General features: G+C 45.1%; 1 protein-coding gene across 1 annotated transcript in view; it reads left to right on the top strand.

Annotated features, from left to right (window-relative positions):
- Window positions 1-19981, top strand: part of NTSR1 (neurotensin receptor 1) — a 1583963-nt gene that overhangs the window by 1078399 nt on the left and 485583 nt on the right. Inside the window, exon 2 of the mRNA XM_069650778.1 lies at window positions 11326-11527. Coding sequence (XP_069506879.1) covers window positions 11326-11527 — 202 coding nt within the window. The remainder of the gene's footprint in view (window positions 1-11325; window positions 11528-19981) is intronic.

The following is a 19981-nucleotide window of genomic DNA, read 5'->3' as shown; positions in this document are numbered from 1 at the left end:
TAATATGTGGTAAACGTGAATTAGAGATAATAAAAAAGAGTGAGGGGTTTGTGTTATTGGGGAATGGGAACAGGATCTATTCTTCAGCAGATCTATAACATGCAAGATAGCTCAGTAGTTTAATGCATCCACTGCAGGCATTTGTGAATGCCCTGGATATTACTGGTTTGAATCTTCGCAGGTGCCCCCATTCTCTCATAATAAAGAGATGTGGTCAAGTCATATCACTGCAATGGATGATATGGACCGATAGCCAGATAGGTCAATAGCTCTTGCAGCTGAGATCTGCATCAACTTGCAAGTCACCGGTTTGACTTCCAATAATTCCATATCGTCCATCCAAGGTCAACATATTGAGTGCCATAGAATTGGGTAATGGCTTCTGGGCAATGCTTAAAAATAACATTATTATTGTATGTTTTTTCAAGGTTCAGAAATGATTCATGTGTGTGTTCGATATGTTTATTGCACATTACTAAATTAACAACCACTTGAGGCGAGGATGCGCAATGTGCTGACGCTGGGAAAAGGCTCATTGTCCAAAACTGATAGGCCAGTCGCAGTGATTAGCATGCATGGACAGACATAGCTTTTGACAGAATTCAAGGACCCCAGAGGAAGCCAGTGCTACAAGAAAGCAATCCTGTTCAGTTGCACAGGGTTCCACCAGTGGTGGGGCAGAGGGCTGTGACCTTTTGACCTTAAGACCATCACATCTTATTTGCCTGAGATGGCATTAATTCTCCTGCCAGCCCTGACCCAGGTCTCTTTGTTTTGCCTAGACCCCTGCCTACTCTTGGCATATCACTCTCGGTTGCCCAGAATCAGTCTGGCCTACAGGGACAGTGAAAGAAGGCTGAAATGGCGCCGCCTCCCTTCGCCCTCTGCACATGAATGCAAAAAGAGCAGTCAAAAAAGCTTTTTTTTTATAAACTTTAAACCTATACTTCTCATTATGCATGTGTAAGAATAATGCAAATGAATCTTCTCTCTCTCTCTCTCTCTCTCTCTCTCTCTCTCTCTCTCTCTCTCTTTCTCCCTCTGTCCTTCTCTCTCTCTGTATCTCTATCGCTCTCTCTTGGCCCCTCTCTCTCCCTCGTATTTCTCACTGTCTCTCTGTGTCTCTCTCTGTCTTGCCCCCATGTTTCCACAAAGCATTCCAACAGCTTCTATCTTAGACTCCTAGATTACCTAATGAGGAAACTTCAAAGTGTTTGAAATCCAGCAAGAAGACTGCTTCTCCGAATTAAGCGATTTGAACATATCGCACCAGCGTTACATATTCTCCACTGACTACCCATCAAAGTTAGGCTTCATTTCAAAATGTTTTGCATCGCATGAGGGCATCCTTTCTCATTCAGAAGTAAAAAGTGAATACAAATGCAGCACCCCCTCCAGAACACTTATGTCCAGCAATGCTGCCCTAGTGCTAGTCTACAACTTCAACAAGAAATGGCAAGGAAGATCCTCTTTTTCATTTCTGGCTACAAAACCATGGAATATCCTACCCAAACCACTCTGCCTAGAAGTGAACCACCTGACCTTTAGGAAACAGCTCAAGACTTATCTTTTATCTAGAGGTGAGGCATTTCCTATTAAGGCTTCGGACAAACCAGCTCCCGGTTTTGGCAATCATTGGAGCCCGTATGAAGATACTGATTGCGGCTAGACATTGTTGGATATGCCAGGCTTCGGGAGTACTGGAAACCACCAGACATGTCTTAACCCTTTTCCCAAAACTGGGACCAACATATATGTGTGCATTTGGGAAATGGGTACATCAATATGGGGCAATAACTGAGGAAGCCTTTTGGGATAGTTGCCTTAACCCCAAGTCTGAGGGTCTCCAACTTGCCCTTTTTAGGGTGTGGTCACATGTCAAAACTCTACTACCGGACCCATCATGATCACTATATGGTGGGTTCACTCTTTATGCACTTCAGCGCTCACATATTGTATTCCACTGCATATGTACATTTTACTTATGCTCTATTACTATTTGTATATATTGAATCTAACCTGTGTTAGGTGTATTGCTTAATTGACGAATGGCATTGTATTGTATTATGATGTATCATTAGACTTGCTGAGGCAGTACTTGACTTTTATGATCGCCATTTATGATCACTATTTATGTTTATGTTCTGTATGTTTTGTATGGTCTATGAGATACATACGTTGTGTAAAATCCTAAATTTAGGGTTAAATCACAATAATGTATTATTATTATTATCTTTTCGACCAATCACTCTGAAAGAAATGAAAGATAAAAGCAACCGATTTAAGACTGTACGCAAGAAACTTGGACAACTTTAAGACGAGCAATTGTGTAACTCTTCTCACTACCATCTGTGGGAATCTAATTAGATTGATGGATAGTCTGTTGTTTTACACTGGTCATTAGCTATATCTCAGTGAAATCTACAACTAAGAGCCAGGAAGCAACACCCTAACTCCTATTCCATCCCCTCTCATCCATCAACTAACTTCTCACTGCTAAAATCTTGCATCCTTACATCACCCACACTCCTTCAGAGTACTTCTCATCTCTAGTGCGCTTAGCAGACTCATCAGGGCCTCATTACACGGTAGGCGGTAAGGGTTTACCGGTACCGGTATTTTACCAGTACCGGTAAACCCTTACCACCTTACTATGAGGTCCCTTTGCGGGTTGGGGAATTTAACGCCTGCTTTCTGCAGGCGTTAAAAACCAACTCGCAAACCAGGGAGCTAATTACGGTACCGCAATTTGCGGTGCCGTAATTAGCACCTTCCCCATTCCCATTATGCCCTATGGGACAAAAATGGGAATGGGGAAGGGCAATGGGGGAAGGGGGAATTACCGCCCCACCAACCTTGGAATAGGGCAGTAATTCCCCTTTCCACCAAGGCGGTGCCGGTATTTTACCGGCATGGACCAAGGTGCTAATAGCACCTTGGTCCACCGCCATCCGTGTAATGAGACCGACAGACTGTATGCTAGGCTCGGCATGGCCTAAATGGCAATGTGGGCCCGTTTATTTGGTGAAAGTGGACCACTTTATCTGCCCATGTGGGCCACTTTGATAAGTTAATTGCTCATGCGGCTAGTAGTTCTGACCAATGTTACTGAATGAATATTCTTTAAAATGCACAACTAGCTTTACACTATCCAAAACCTCCCCCTTGGGTATTGTCACAAAAGCAATTAATTCCCATTTGCAACCAGGGATGTCATTTCACCAAAATGCCAGGAGTGGCAGAAGTGACATCACACAACCCTTGACTTCAGGTGACATCACAGGAAGTGATGTCATTTGACACAACCCCGAAGTGACACCACAGGAAGTGATGGAACATGACATTTCACCCCTTGCCCAAACAGGAAGTGGCATCACATACCATTGTTCCTAAGTACAATAAAAGAAAATATGGTCACAATATCACTGTAATGTGATACACATTCCATACAAGAATGGATCACCATTTTTATTGTTAATATCAGTGGGTATAGGCCGATATTACCAACATACTGTGAATGCAAGCAGACGTTCAAGGCCATATGATGATGTGTTATTATCTATTACTTACGCTCAAGCACTTTATATAGAAAAATATACATGCAATATCACCTGACCTGTGTTGGTACTTATTTATCAACCTCAGGAGGATTAAAGGCTGAGTTGGCCATGCCAGGATTTGGACCTGCATCCTGCAAATGTAACTCACAACGCAGCAGCATGCAGGATACCCACTGAGCTATTTTACTGTTATAGTTAGCGTACTGGCTATAGTAAAATGAGCAATTACATGTCTGAATGTCCTCAAAGTAAGAAAGCAAATTTCACTATGTAGTGGATACCATTAAACTGGTAACTGAGATTTAACAGCAGGCCAGTTCATCTGCAGGTCTGGTGCAAAGTTGGCCACCTGTCAAGCCTGCATGGATCTACTTTTCAGGCTTCAGAGGTTAGCAAAATACATACCATTGGGAGGATACATAACTGTATTAAAGAACTTAGAGTAGTGCAGAGAAAGCAGCGCACTCACACGGCATCCTGTACTGTGGGCATTCGTTACTTCATACATGCAGACAAACATCCTGAACAGCATGCCAGGGAGATAGGAAAGATAGCCACAATAAAACAAAGTATTAATTGTGGCACAATGAAATCAAGGGCCACTTTATGTGCCATGGTCAGATATTTCTACACTTTTAAAGTGTTACACGTGTGGAACCCCCTGTTTTTTTTTAAGAGGCCTGAACAAGAAAGGCAGTCACTCCAGAAACAAAGAGCCACATGGTGCTGCCCGAACTCCAGGAGCTTCCATTTTAGAAAAAAAATATATATAAAAAACGTCTCTTTTAGAGATAGCAAGGGAGATCACAAGGATAGCAAGGAAGTCCTCAGGGATCACAGTTGCGACCCCCCCCTGGCTACCTCCAAATGATGTCCCTGTTTGCAACTGTGGTCCACTTGTTTTTATTGGTGGCCAAGAGAATGTTATGCCCCAAACCGACCCTGCAATATGCATCTTTCATCAACTACCATTCTGTCCATTTTTGGATAATCTAATGGCTGGCCATAGGGCTAAACTGACTGGTCTGTACCAACCACAACAACATAGAGATTTGCATATCGGCACACAGGTAACAGGGACTTCTGAACTCCATCCATCACCACCACAGGTTTCTGCTATCCAAAACAACACACCCTTTCTTACAGAGCCATGCAACGCGATGCCAAGATTATTGGCGGAAGGGCGCTATACAAGACCACTTTACATTACATTATATTCTTCCCTTTTCCATCCTCCAATCTTTCCCTAATTATTCTTTTCCTCGAGCAGACTAAGGCCTGGATTCCCCAGTTGAGGTCACCCTATGCCAATCCTCAGGCAAACCTGAGCTCTCTGAAACTACTGTGGCTGTGATTCTGTACAGTATAAAAGCATAGAAACATAAAATAACGTAACATAAAATAAACATGACTCTGTCTGATGTCAGATCTGAATAGTGCCACTGTCACTTTAAGACTGAGTAGTCGGTGGATCGCTGCATTAAGGATTACCCGAAGAGTCGCCTCCTCATTTACGGTCTTACCCTTTGGTATATTCGCCGGTGTGCATCTGTCGGTGCATCAACTCTTTCATTGTTTCCAAGGCCAAAGTCAATAAGCCTCGGCCATCAGGCACTTTAACACTGAACAGTCTTTTAAAAGACACCAAATACAATCACAATGTGAAAGTCCACTGCAGTTATGTTTTTGGCATGTATCGCTCAGGCATCTCAGTCAACCCCAAAATGGTGGTGGCCATACAGTCAGCTTCTCCTACCCTGTCTCTGCTGGAGGTCAAACGTTTTCTGTGCATGGTGAACTTTTGTGGCTGTCTCATCCCAGACTTCGCAGAACTTACTGAACCCCTTTGACATCTGACACAAAGGTACTGCTCGTGTGTTGTGAGGAGGAGCAAATGGCTCTTGTGAAGGTCAAGCAAGCAATAGCAAACACTAAAATGGAGATTTTCAACTCTGCCAGCCCAACAAAAGGGGTTGTAGATTATAGCCACGCAGACCTTTGGGCAACTGTGGTGCAGGTGGATGAGGGTGAGAATTGTTTGAGAATTGCAAGCAAGGACCTCATAGCCCCTTCAGAAAGGTACTCGCAGATGGAGAGGGAAGATTGTCCATGCTGTGGGGCTGCAGGCATTTTCATTTGTATATTTCTGGCTGCCCGGTACAGTCGGTGATGAACCATACACCATTGCCTTCCATTAAGTAAAGCCAGCTGCCCACCCTCCGTGGAGGATAGAATGATGCACTAGTGTAGTGGCACCTTAGTACACAGGGTGGATGCAGATAATGTAGCTGACTATCTTTATGGGCTTGCACTGGAAGTAGTTGTAGCCCCCGTGTAGTAGTGGAAGAAGGTTGGCTGAGGTCAATGTCCATTTGGTCGCTCGGGCTAGAGTGCCGCTATCCATTTCCCTGGTGGATCTCTTTTCAGCCACCAAGGATTCTTAGCATCTACATCTCATTATAAACCATCTTCAGATGAACAAATGGAAGGCCTTCATGATGCGACAAGGCAAAGACACTTTTGAACGTCCTGTGGTGGCTTTGCAATCATTTGTCCACATCGTAGGAGTGTGAAAAAAAATGAACAGAATGAACAAAATGAAGAAAATATGAAACAAATGAAAAAACATGAAAAAAATAAAAATAAAAACATATGAAAGAAATGAAAAAAAGGCTTTGAAGGTAATTACCCCTCCCTCAATTCAGCTTGTTGAGGTTTGTGCACCAACTGATTCCTGACTACTTACAAATATTGTAGAAAGGTAATTTAGACTGATTCCACACCATTCCAGTATAAAACAAAGTTTATTCAAATTTCATTTTGCAAAAATCTGTTTATAATGATCGCAAACACATCGTAGGAGTGGCTGGTCTTGAAAGGCTCATGAATAATGGTCCCTTGGGCCTTGGTAGATCAGGTCACCAATCTTGAGCATGTTGGTCATCAATGAGGTGTCAAGACAAAGGTCCATCTCCATTAAATGGTTTGGTTCCGGGTTTGGGGTACATGAAGTGGCGGACTTGATCGTGGCGTGGGCATAGCAGCAAACTACTGCGGTCAACAACCGGCAGACCCACATGCAATCGCTGGTGTGTAGAGGCCATGGCAGGCCATAGAAATGGACTTTGGCACAATTCTCCATGATCAACACTTCGTTGTAGTCCTTGGTGAGTATTGAAGATACCCAAAGGCTGTGTTCGCCTCATCGAGCAGCCGCTGTCGTCATTACCTGTAGTAGAAAGAATGTTTGCAGTTTACAGATTCCTGGATCCCTTCCATAACACAATGGGCCACTACTTATGGTGGTGGAGTTCAAGGTCTTGGTACATAACTGGACTTTGTTCATGATCGCATCATGGAATGGTGACCAAGGGTCAATGGTGATGTGGAATGGTTAATGCGGACTGTCAAAAAGTTCTTCAACATTGTGAGGCTAAATCGCAAAAACCCACTCTTCTCTACTCATGTGTCTCCCGCTGAGGAGTTCTGGGGCAGGTAAGTCAGGTTGATGATCCAGGCTCATGGTACCAGAATTGTTCATCAGGTGGAAGGCCCTGGATTTTGCCATCAGCGAGTTCAATGTAACCAGCGACGGCGCGTACAGCGCAACATGGCGGAGAAAGACATTAAGGCAGGGGACATTGTTGGTACAGAACAGGCACCCAACCCACAAGTTAGGAGTGCCATTTGAAACCAGTGCATGGAAAGTACCGGAGGTGAAAGGGTCCAAGATGACAAGAAGACAACATGGAAGCAGGAGCATCACAGGGAACTTGAGCTGGTTTCCCAAGGTGTAAAATATGCATGGGAGCAAGTGAATGGTTAGGAGATCGCAGTGAAAAGATGGATGAGGATGATGAAGATGATAACCGGGACTTGCCAATGCAACTACCAGAGGAGATCTGTAGTGAGGATGAAGAGACTACGATGAACAGAAACACTACGCTGCTGAAATACGATGATGGGGTTGCCCCGAGAGAGGAGAAGGAGGGTGACACCTGCTACATATACCACCCCAGAGAGCCAAAAGGCTAATTGCATAGAAACCACATTATTATGTGTTTTTTGGTTATCGGTTCATGTTTTGTGTTGGAATGTTGTGTTGTTATAATCTCTAAGGCATAGGATGCTACTCGGACCTTGAAAGCAGCTATGTGGGTTACGCAGATTCTATGAGCCTCATTACAACTCACCCGGTATGGAAACAACGGTGGCGGTAAACCCGCCGCCACCGTTGTTTCCATACTGGGTGATCACGACTCCTGCAGGTGGAGGCGTCAATCCCACCAGGTCTGACCTGGTGGGTTTAACACCGCCCGCCTGCAGGCGGACGAGGAAACACCGGCACCATCACGAGATGGTGCCCGTGTTTCCATGATCCCCATTCCCATTGAGTCCACTGGGACTCAATGGGAATGGGGATTTACACCATTCTGTCTCCGGAATTCCCAGGTCACCAGGGTTGTAATGCCCCGGTAATTCCGGGAATCACGGAGCCGGAATGGTGATACGAGTCTGGCGGTAACCAGGCGGTTTTACCGCCTCAGTTACCGGCGGACTCGTAATGAGGCCCTATGTGTTTTCTGCGATTGTCATCCACCCTAATTTACACTGAGACAAACTCTTTCCCTGATACCCACTTTTTAAATGCTGCCCCTTTCAACCTAGGAATCAAACTAGTTTGGCATCCACTTAATATCATTGTCTCCAAAATATGGCACTTTTCGTCATACCCACTCTGCTAAAGTGTTTTCCCATTGTAATGGGGTACGCTCCTATACCCCAGATATCCCATACATCCTGCCCCTGGGGTCTCACGCTGTGCTGGTCTGCCCCATAATCACAGTGGCAGAACATCCCTCTATAATGGGGATCCCTCCTCCCCTGATCACTGCATATTTGTCGCCCTCCCCAACCCCGAGACCATTGCCTGGTCTTGACACACTGTCTCCTCCTGACCTGAGCAGTAATCACATCCACACCGGGCCGGACACTAGCAGCGAAGGTCAGGGCAATGGTGCATTGGGCACTCCCATCAATGCAGTGCATGCTGCCACAGCTTTCTATCCGTAATCCTGTTTCACTAAAAGTAGCCAGAGTTTTGCCTCATGGCAAGTGGTTAAACCACTTGAGGCATCCTGTCCGGGTAATACAAGTCCCGGCCCATACTACAGCAAAGAACCACATTGTATTGTCCTTGTGTGGCGTCCAGTTATTTCAGTGGGTCAAAACACTCTCTAAGGCTACGCCCCCCTCTCCAAAAGTTCAGAAATAGCTTAGAACACTCGTGTTCTTGCAATATCCACCCTACTTGAGCTAACAAATCCCACTGACATCGATTGCTGTGTTGATTTTCCCAATTCAGGATGATACCTCCTTTACACGGGTTTCAGTGTAAAAAATTAAAGGGTATTTTTCCTATTACACTACCTATTTTCCAATGTATGACTTGATTTTGTGTATGTTTGCCTCGTAAAAAGGTTATTTCCTGTTCTCATGCTTTCCTGTATGCCTTCATAAGGCCCTACTCTGTTATGCTATAAAGCTTGTACACATCATCCATCAGCATCATCCATCAGCATCATCCATCAGCAGCATAGTGTTCTTATCCATCTTATCTATCTGTGACTTACCTGCATAGTGGTGTATTGTCCCCCCCCCACCCCCGCCCGTGGACAAACCGGACCAAGGCCTATGATGAAAAGAAAATGGGGGTAAAGGGGAGAGAAGATAATAGAAGCAGGATCAGGATAGAAATTAGACAAATAAATGGAAAGATACAAGCGGTTAGAAGGGAATTGTATATGCCTGCGGTATTGAGGGTACATGTGTCATCATTGGTAGCAGATCAAATCAATGTTCATTGGGAAGAAAGGGAGCAAAGCCTGCACGTGATGTTGAATACTTTTCTGTGAGGGCAGTTTCTAGAACAGTCATTGTGTGGTTGTAGCGTTGGTTGGTGCAGGTTTGTGTGATGTACTGGAGGCTTCTTCACCAATATGATTTTGCGCGTCCCTCCCAGTGTACCAGGCTGGTAATCTGGGAGGCCAAGCCACCTGGATGAAGTGCCAGAAGAATAATTGGTCATGTAAAGCTGAATGTGGGGAACACAAAGGAGGAAGAGAAGAGGAAGAGGGTAAGTTGAACCTTGATCCTCCAAAAGCCAGCCACACCTGCTCGGTATCTTGATGAGAGATGAGCTTGACTAGTCACTGTTAGGTTCCCAAACTAGGCTATGCTCAACAGACTGTTTAAAATGTGTAGGTGGATATCTTAGAAAAGGGGGGAAAGTAGGGAGAGATGGGCCAGATATGTGTCCTTCTGTGCACCATCACACTACCATCACATTACCATCACACTACCATCACAGTATGGCACCCTTTTGTGTATACATCTCTAATGATGCAGGTGTGTCTTTGCCTCAGGGGTGGTTAGACATTTAAACCTTCCACAATACCAATGGGTCCTGAGGAGGTTGTGTATGTGTGTAGAAACCATAGTTAGGGGAATAGGAGAGCACACACGTTCTCCGTACTATGTGAGGTCATGAACATTAGTCGTCTAGTGACAGGAACGCTAGGAGGAACTACAGGCACGTGTATATATTGGTGAATTCTGACCAGTGGCTGCTCGGGAGCAGCCCCTGCACTGGGCTTCCAGGAAACTGTCGAAGTCAGCTAGGAAATGTATATATAGTTATCCTATGGTAGCCAGACTTGTTTATACTAATACAAAAATGCATAGAGAATACATATATAACATACACATAACTACATTAATCCAACAGACAGAATGTGAATTTGGGATTTTTGTTGTTTTACGCAAAATCACAGCTTTCTGAAATGTTGTCTTTTTGTCTGGCATGCACGCTTAAAATACAAAACTGTATCGATGACAGGATCGAGAATTGTTTCCATTCTATTTTAATCTCCTGGTCTTCACCAGGGCACATAACAGGTGATTTGAATTGTCACCATGCACATCCGTGAGGTGTGTGTTCAGAAATCACATCTCCTACAAAAGGTTCTTTTGGGTGAAAAGATGCACAACATGCAATGTGATCATTTGTTTTGCTTGGTTTCCAAATATACAATTGATCTCTTGTGAGCGCTTCTAGATTGAATTTATTGCGTCAGACGCTCGGCAGGTGTCGTGATTATGCCAGGGTGTCCTCCTATTTAACAGTTTAGGACATTTCCTGGAGTGTTGTGTATATTCTGTTATTTGCACCAATGGCTCGTTTTATTACCAACTAGTGTTCTCTGTGAGAGTAATACATCTTCCTAAATCCGCTTACTGCTGGGGTCCGCAAGTTTGGCTCCACCTATGTTTTGCAATACAACTCCCATCAGTCCAACCACCATAGTCAATTGCAAGCGATGACCAGAGTGATAGTGTAAAACCCTTGCACCGTTTCTATAGGTGACCTGAGTTCATCAGAGCGCAGGGAAATTATGTCAGTGCTTGCTACTTCTCAATAGCAAATGTGGGCTCGGAAAGAGGACTCAGATTTATTTTGAGATGTATCCAGTGTTTTACATGTGCAACCTTTTCATATTTAACATGGAACTTTGCTATTCAAAATATTCCAGTGTTGCGCTGCATTTGTTCAATCCTGGAAGAAGACTTGCCACATTGGTTAAGGGCAAGTTTGGGGGAGCTATGAAATCCGGAGGTAGTTTATAGTGTGTCTGTAGAGAAGGTTGCAGAAGAAGGTGCGCCCCTATCAGGCGTCAGGAGTGACCTTGTCTTTCCTTCTCCACAGGTCAACGCCTTCCTGTCCTTCGTGTTCCCCATGGTCGTCATTTCCGTCCTGAACTCCATCATCGCCAACCAGCTGATCATCATGTTCAAGCAGGCACACCAGGAGAGCCAGGTCTGCACCATCGGAGGGCAGCAGACTGTGCTCAGCATGTCGGTGGAGCCCAGCCGCGTGCAGTCCCTCAAGCACGGCGTGCGCGTCCTACGTACGTATTGAATTCCTTAGTTCACATGATGAAGTGGACACACACACAATCATGACATGCAATGGGTCTGACTGGCACCCGAAGAAAATGAGTTGTTCCTCCTGCTCACTAGCTTGGTTTCTCCAAGCAGCTCCAAAGTGGTTACAAAGAAAAAACCTATGTTATGGTTCTTAGCAATCGTATTGCACTTTGTTTTGAATTAATGCTTCTTTATGTTTCGACCCATTTTATTCTGGTTGAATATACTATATAAGACGTATTATTCACCATGGGCCTGTCTCAAAAGAAGTTACCTGGGGTAAATCTGAGTAACTCTGGCCGTACCTCTGGGGTACGTTGAGTATGTCAGGAGTATGTCACAATTACCCCAGGTAACTTCTTTCTAAATCTGTCACTGTACCCATGTGCTACAAGGAGTTGACAATTCTTGACCCTGCACGAGGCTGTATGCAACACCATTTTATATTTACCAGAGGACTTAATCATCCCATGGCATCCTACTCAAACCGTAATATCCAGTTGTGGGATTGTGATTACTGGAAGGAACGGTGCAGCGTGTTTAGATTTTGAAACCTTGCTTCCTCCTGGGGCGAGACCCTGCTATCTGCTCAGTGTGTAATGTTCAAGGGCATCAAAAGGGGTGATTCAACTATTTTCAGAGCAAAGTCATCCACCAATTTTTGACCCTTTGGGGACTTTTTTCTGGTATATCCTGACAATCCTTTATCTCCTTGTGATGATTTCTTTGATGTTGTCACTTCTATCCGAGGGGGGGCTCTTCCCCTGAGGCCACGGAGGTGATGCTGCCATGCGATAGTACCCCTGGGGGTGGTACTCAGAAGGAGGATCTCATGGTGAGAGACTCATTTCTAGGTACAGCGATAACCATCCAAGGGGAATGCAGGGTGCCAAATCTTCATCAACTCCACCCACCTCCTACCAATCCTCCTATACCTTCACTCAACCCTCTGCAGCCCACACTTCCATTTGCCTCTGTAGCATTAAAGCCCAAGATTAACTGGGACGAGGAAGAGTAGGGATGACCTTAGAAAGACTTTCCTTGAAGATACTGGGATGAGAAAGAGTTGGGGCGATATTGGAAAGACTTCCCTGGAAGGTTATGGGATGAGAAGAACATGCAGAGCAATGAAGAGTACTCAAGAGAACGTACATACACGTTGCAGTTGTTTTGCTAGATTCAAAGTAAAAACATGAGAAGGATTTACCAAAGGTAGAAGCCCTTGAGGAGGAACTGCAAGCAATGAAGCAGTTTGGCAGAGCACTGGGGAAAAACAGAGAGTGCGGCAAGAGCGAGGGAGCCGCAATGTTCCTGTTCCGTCCAGCGAGGTGGAACAGGACAGAAGCCTGGCCAGGGGAAAGGCGGGGTGCGAGAAGTACCTGGATGGTGCACAAAAGCCGTAACACGCACACAGAAGGCAGTTGTATTCTGTGGAGATGCTGCAGCCCATCGGAAAGTCAGATAAGTCAGGGGAAGAGTGAAGCCAAAGCTCGGAGAACCCAAAACCAACCATAGGAAGACATGAAGAACTCAAAAGCTATGTGGGTTGCTGGGAAGGTGGGCAAGGGTATAAGGGAGTTGCAGAAAACTCCAAGACTACTGAGCAGGGCTGAGGATGGAAACCCTGGGAAGGAAATACGAATAAGGGTCTGGGATCCACATCCAAAAAGGAAGGAGAGGCATCCAAGTCATCTTCCTTGTGGCAGTACCTGGCAGGAGAGTGAACCACCATCCTATTTGGGGTGGAGCCTGGCAGGATAGTGAACCCGGCTTACCAAAGCCAAAAACTAAAGGAACGTTTGCAAGCCATCTTCTTTGTGGAAGTACGTGAATAAGAAAGAAGCCAGGTCATTCACCCTAGTATTGTAGAAGCAAGGTGAAGGGAGACATCCCCACCTGTATTGTGAAACATGCTAAAAGTGGAAAAGGTCCAAGACAAGGGGGAAATTTCCCTGGTATTATGAACCTTGATAAACGTGGAAAAAGTCCAGGTGAAAGGATATATTCTCCCTGGTGTTGTGAACTGCAAAGTAAGCCTGCTGAAAGGCCAGGGTAATGGAGACGAGAGAGAACCTGGAAAGAAAATCACCAACCTGCAGACACAATGATTTGCCAGCAACAATTCTGCATCTACAGAGTAGAAATGGTATAGGGAAGAAAAGCTCAATCTGCACACCACAAAGAGCCAGCACAGTATGGCCAGGAGGACATTTGAAAAAATGTTATACAATTTCAAAACTCCAGTCTGGGAAACTGAATGAACATCATGTCGAAAGCATTGTAACTCAATTGCAGTACACTTCAGCGACAATACTCAGCAAATCCAGGACTGCCTTGTCAAGAATGGACCAGTACCACAAATCCCAGCACTGCTAATAGTACCGAGCAGAGCACCTCCAACGGCAGTGAGAACTTTCCACCCCTTCTCGACATGTCTTTCTAATCCCCATCAACAGCAGTAGTTCAGCAGGTTCCCTTTAAGACCCATGCCCCAACATTCTTAAAGTAACTGTCTGCAGCTCTGACTTGCACCCCCATTTCCAGTTCCTCCTCAGTTCCACTATAGAAGTCATCATTCTGCAGGCCTTAAAAACAGCCTTTGACATACCTCTTGTCAAAAACCTCACAGCTGATCTCAACGACCCATTAAACTACCACCCATGTTCCATCCACCCTTCATTACAAAATTTCTCCTCGACATTTTTCTGGCAACAACTTTGGGAATATGTGGCAACCAAAAACCTTCTTCATGTGCCACAACACGGATTTAGACATACGAGGGGAACACAATTACACGTACCTGTGTCTGAGACTCACTGAACAACAATACTAACAACACACACACACACATACACATCCATCCCTCCCTACCCCCGTTTCAGGGCATGTCCCTGCATCCTCTCCTGTGGAGTACCCCAAGAATCTAGTCTTTCACCCCTTCTCTTCAGCACCTACATAGCCACTCTCTTGAAACCCATTGATATCTCAGGTCGCACATGTTTCAACTATACAAATAATACCACACTCATTTAAACTGGTATTAATTACTCTACCCCAAATAAACCAGATCTCAGCACAGCTTGTGCTGCTTCACTCATGGATGTCAACAGATAGACTGCAACTTAACCCAACCAAAATCGAACTGATGATTTGCTGAACCGCAACCTCAAATCCCACCCCAGTCGCTTGGCCTGTGGAAATGGTAATCTGCCCACTGATGATGGGATAGGTCAAACCCCTTGTACTTTTAATGAAGAGAACCCTGAACTCGAACCACAGGTAAAGGGTTTGCATTAGAATCTGCTTCTTTCAACTCTCTGGTGCATCATGCCTTATCTGACCTTCGCGCACACCACCGTGGCAGTCAGTGCACTGCTGCTCTCCAGACTAGACTACACAAACAGACCACACAATGTCCAAATGTGGCAGCTAACTCCTTAAGGGATCAAACATAGGAGACAATTCAAAACGCTATGCATCGCCCAGCATGCCACGCATGCATGGCAAAGGCCCAGTTTCTACCACAAGGAAATGAATCCACTACACGCCATGCAGAGCATTACACTCCGGTAATGCAGTCCTAGTACCAATGACAAGTTCTAATGGGACATACCACATTAGGCGTTCCTCTCTTTTCTCTGAACGAATCTCTGGTACTGTATCTCCAGATGTCTCCCCACACAGGTCGTCCACACAGTCTTCAGAAAATCCCTAAAAGCCTGGCTACTCACATGGAATGGCACCCGTTAAGGTCATGTATGTCTCAGATCTTTTTATCATGAATACAAACCAGGCACATGAACCTACAGACAGCCTGCTGCAAAGAGTGATCAGGAGACTTACCTTGCAAACTAGGCTAGGGCACATCTGCCAGTTGAGCAACAGACTAGAACTCAAAGTGCTCATACCGCCTTGAAACTCATAGGACAAGAGTTCCCACTAACCCGTTCTTGCCTGCTACCCAACTAACAAATCCAGGACTCATTAACCTACCACTTTACACTATTCATGGCGTACACCCCCACAAACGGCAGCAAACTACCTGCAAAACTCCACCGTATCTGAGCAATGCTTCTTCTCCCAGATCCAGTTACACCGTGCAAACCCCCTGCCACCGGCTAAGCCAGTCTCACTGAGCTGTTTGCCATTTGATTGCTCTTGGGGTCTCCATAAGGATGGAACTCACATCCAACTGGACCACTACAAAACACTTCAAATCACCCCGGCACTCAGGACTCAGGTGCTTCTGGCCTGCACGCACAACACCTCTGGTTTCGAATCTGCCTCTCCCTCTGTCCCACTAACCACACATGTTCTTGAAGGGCACACATCGAGGCTTCCAAAAATGTCAGAGGTGACCTGAACCAGAACATTACGTATGACAGGCAAACAACGTTGCGAGGACATTGGAGGGCTGGATGTCCTGATAAGATTGGAAACTGATGAGATGACGTGCTATGCAACGATACCATATGACTGGGGAGAACTTTATTCCTTTTAATGGATATTGTCATGCCCCCTCAATACAAAGTATATGTAGTGTGCTTCCCCACTTATCTTCAGCATGCCTTGTGACATGTCCCCAATTCAAAACAGCCCCCATGTCATGCCCGGAATCCACAATGCAGCTTCGGGTACACCCCATTTACTGGTTTCCATGCCCCCACTGCAGTTAAAACCCAACCTGATGCCCTGCTCAAATCCAAAACATGCCTGGTGCCCTGCCCATAATGTAAAATATATCTGGGCTCCAGGCCTCCAGTCAAGTACAACACTGGGGCTCTGACCACACCGCCCTCATTCAAAATCATACATGGGTTACGGCATTAAGTGGGCTAAGGTAAGCCAGCGCTCACCCCTTGCACTATCCAAAAGCTTCTCCGGGACTGTGCCAGGGGTCACTGATGTGACTTCACTGACTTAACCAGATTTCCTATTGAGCTAAAGTAAATGAAAAGATGAGTGACAATACTGTTCTTGCCCAGTAGATGTCACTCTCAGCTATAGGTGGAATGGCATCATCTGTTGGGGAAAGGGAGTTTTTGCCACAGTAGAATTTGTCGGAGTAGATTTTGTCCAATTATTTTTGTCAGATTTTGCTGCAAATATATGTGGGGGGTGGTTTTGGGAGAATAATTAATCTAGCGGGGGTTGAGTGGGGGGCTGCATGAAGTCATGTTGAAAAATTCGAACAGATCGCATAGAACCATTATTTGGAGTTAGTCTTTGAATTAGATGACTTGTTTTCTAACCCGGATGGGAAGGGGACGTATAATACAGAGTACATATGACTTTCTTTTTCTATGTGTTATATTGACATCTTATCATTAGAACAATTTAGTAAAATTAAAACAAAAGCATCATGACTTTCCTTAAAAGGAACCGGGGGACTGGACGGTGCATTGACCTTTTGGGATTTGATTTCTATTTCCGAATTGAATACGTGTTCTTCAGTGGATTTTTGATTCCACATTCATTATATAAGACACCTTTTGAACTTGTATGCCCTTCCACTCCAGGTGGAAAACTCTGCCATGTTGTGTATGTCACTCTTTCAATTACATGGAACCCAAGTCTTTTAAGGTTTTCGTGGCCTCTTACGATTCTGAGCGGCGCCAGGCACTTCTTAGCGGCCACTGGCAAATATAGTTTCAAAACGTGTTAGTCCCTCCCCCTTTGAGTTCTTGTTCCACTGGAAGCCCTTCCTTGTGTCCTGTGCATCTGCCCATTCAAAACCTTGCCGCCTTCTCTATACATAGCCCCCTTGGCTCCAACCTTGAATGCATAATACATTCAGAGGCCTGCACCACTAACTCAAGCAGACATGGGGCTCATTACAGTTTCCCTTGTCTGGAAAAAATGGCAGAGAAATTGCCAGTAATTTCCAGACCGAGGCAACACAAGTTTGCTGGTGGGAGCCACAGATCTACCTCCAGGCCTGACCTGCCCGTAGATCAGGCCCGAACCGCCAAAGAAATGCCACAATGACCTCCTATGGGACTCCATGTGATGGAGAGTTACCAGCATTCCTGCTGACTGTAATATCCTATGAGGCTAATTCCGTTTTGGTGGCATCCTTTTGGAATCGCCGGTGGGATACCACCAAACTTGGAATGAAACCCATACATGTCAATCCAAAACATGTCCGTTTTACTGCCAATAAATATAAAATGTGAACAGTATTCTGATCAGCAGTGCAAGGCAGAACTGTTTTCGCTAGACGCTAATCACCCCGGCCCCACAGAAAAAGAATATGGTTAGCGTTCTACCCATCTGCCAATGCTTGTTGTCCTGTCCAACCAAAAATAACCTCCTAATGCATTGAAATCATGCCTCTTTTTCACATACTATCACCCTTGCATTCCTCATTGCCCAATCAAGATATAATGAATCGGGGGGCATCATTAGACTGGTTTAGGATTCAAAACAAACCACAAGCCAGTTGGCACAGCCGTACACAGAGCGCAGAGCGCGCCCTTAGAGGTCATCATAATTGATAGCTCGCACAGATCAGAGCCTATATGTACGCAGGTTGGCAGAGAGAATAACAATGTGATTGCATTTGCTTTTAGGAAGGAAGGAAGTACTTACTAGGCCAACAGGCTGACATGATTGGTTCTTACTGAGTTGACATAGGAAACTGAATATCCTAAACCAGTGGCTACTAATAGCAATACCATAAGGTAATAAGCACAATTGCAAGTTGCACATGTTCATAAGGGACACAGAGAAACACATATATTAGACACCACAAGGGGCTAATACTTACCCACAGAATGGGGGCTCACATGGTATTCCAGAGCTGTAATGCTAGATAGTGCTCACAATGTGTGACATAGATGTACGGCAAAGTTTGCACAGGGATAATTTGTATAGAGAAGGTTATGTGTTGACCCAAAAAGCATAAAGACAACTACGGGGTATTTACATGTATAATGCACAAATTGACAAGTGTTCCCTTTCTCCCACTCATACATCTCGATCTCGCTTCCTTCACTCTCTCTCACTGATGGAACTTCATAATCTCACTGAATAAATGCTTATGAATCATTTTGTGTAAAAAGAATGTGTGATAACTTGGCCTAGACAGGGATTAGATCATAACTGGGTATCCCAATTTGTAAAGGACAGGTGGATTTGCATGCAGTCTGATGAAAACAGGGTTTGATGTAACTGGTTGCAGATCTCAAATGTATCTATAACGTGTTTAATGACCTGCTATAAAACAGGTAATCACTACTTTGCTCAGAGAAAGCCAAAGGATTGGTAAAGCAATAGGCATGAGTGCCAAATAGTGGTTGCTGGCTAATTCAGTAGGTTCTTTTGTACTGAGTTGGTTAATTATATATGGTTGCATGTCTACAACGGAACATGACTTAATATACAGCGTAAACCAATCTAATAAGTAAAATAAAATCGCCTACTTCCCTGGCAAGCTATCGATACTGAGCGCACACCAGTGGGAGACACGCCTGTTCATTGCATATTCAAATAGGCAGTTAATCTTATATTCCCTAAATGCACTTTGAGTATATGCAATGTCGCCAGCATCCGACCTTCGAGGCATCCCACATTGTCCCACACCCTGACCCCACTCCACATCACTCTGACAATCCTCTGCCCCTTCTCCCTAGCCCCTCATCCCAAGAGGTGGGTGGGGCAGGGTTCCCACAGTACATATTCTCCATTTCCAGCCCTGGGCAAGACTGAATTCCTTGCATTCTCTCAGCGATGTTTGCCTGCTGAAATGTCCCTGCCCCACCGTTGTGATTATCTTTGCATACATCTGGTGCAAGGGACTAGAATCTTGAGATGGAATGCAGGGCTTAGAATGTTTATCTATGAGAGTGTTCCAGGTTTGTCAGTTGCAAGGATGCAAGCCCTGAGAGAGGATGCCGGTGGTTGTCCTATGTCCCCTTTTACTTACCGGACTCTAAGAATTGCATTTGATGTACCTGAACCTAAGTAAATAAGTTAACAGTTCACTGGAGTGTCAGAGTCATTTGCGACCAGACCCTGAATTCAACCCCCACCTCTCCTTCACCATTCTTTCCACTCCTCTTCTCAGTCTGCCTCTTCACACCCCACCTTCTTGTGCCGCTGTTTCTCTGCACCCTCCTGCTTTTCCCCGCTCACTTCACTGGTCTTTGAAAAGACGCCCCATGCCATACACCATCACAACCGCAGCCATGCCAAACCCCCCTGGTGGTCAGCGGCTCTGGACACCTTATAACGCGTGAACACACGCACTTTATCTGTATTGTATTTTTTTTTAAAGTTTTTAATCCTTTTTCAGACCCTGCTGGATGCTAATAGCACTAATGTCTTCAGGGTGGGCTGTATCTGGTTTCACTCGGAACATTACCTAGTGAAAGCTGTCCATTAACACATGAAACATCCCGCACCAGCGCCATCGTCGCTAATGGCTGTAGTCA

The sequence above is a fragment of the Ambystoma mexicanum genome, chromosome 3p (assembly GCF_040938575.1).
Source record: "Ambystoma mexicanum isolate Mex_15411 chromosome 3p, UKY_AmexF1_1, whole genome shotgun sequence".
Lineage (NCBI taxonomy): Eukaryota > Metazoa > Chordata > Amphibia > Caudata > Ambystomatidae > Ambystoma > Ambystoma mexicanum.
This window is presented reverse-complemented; position numbering and strand designations above follow the sequence as displayed.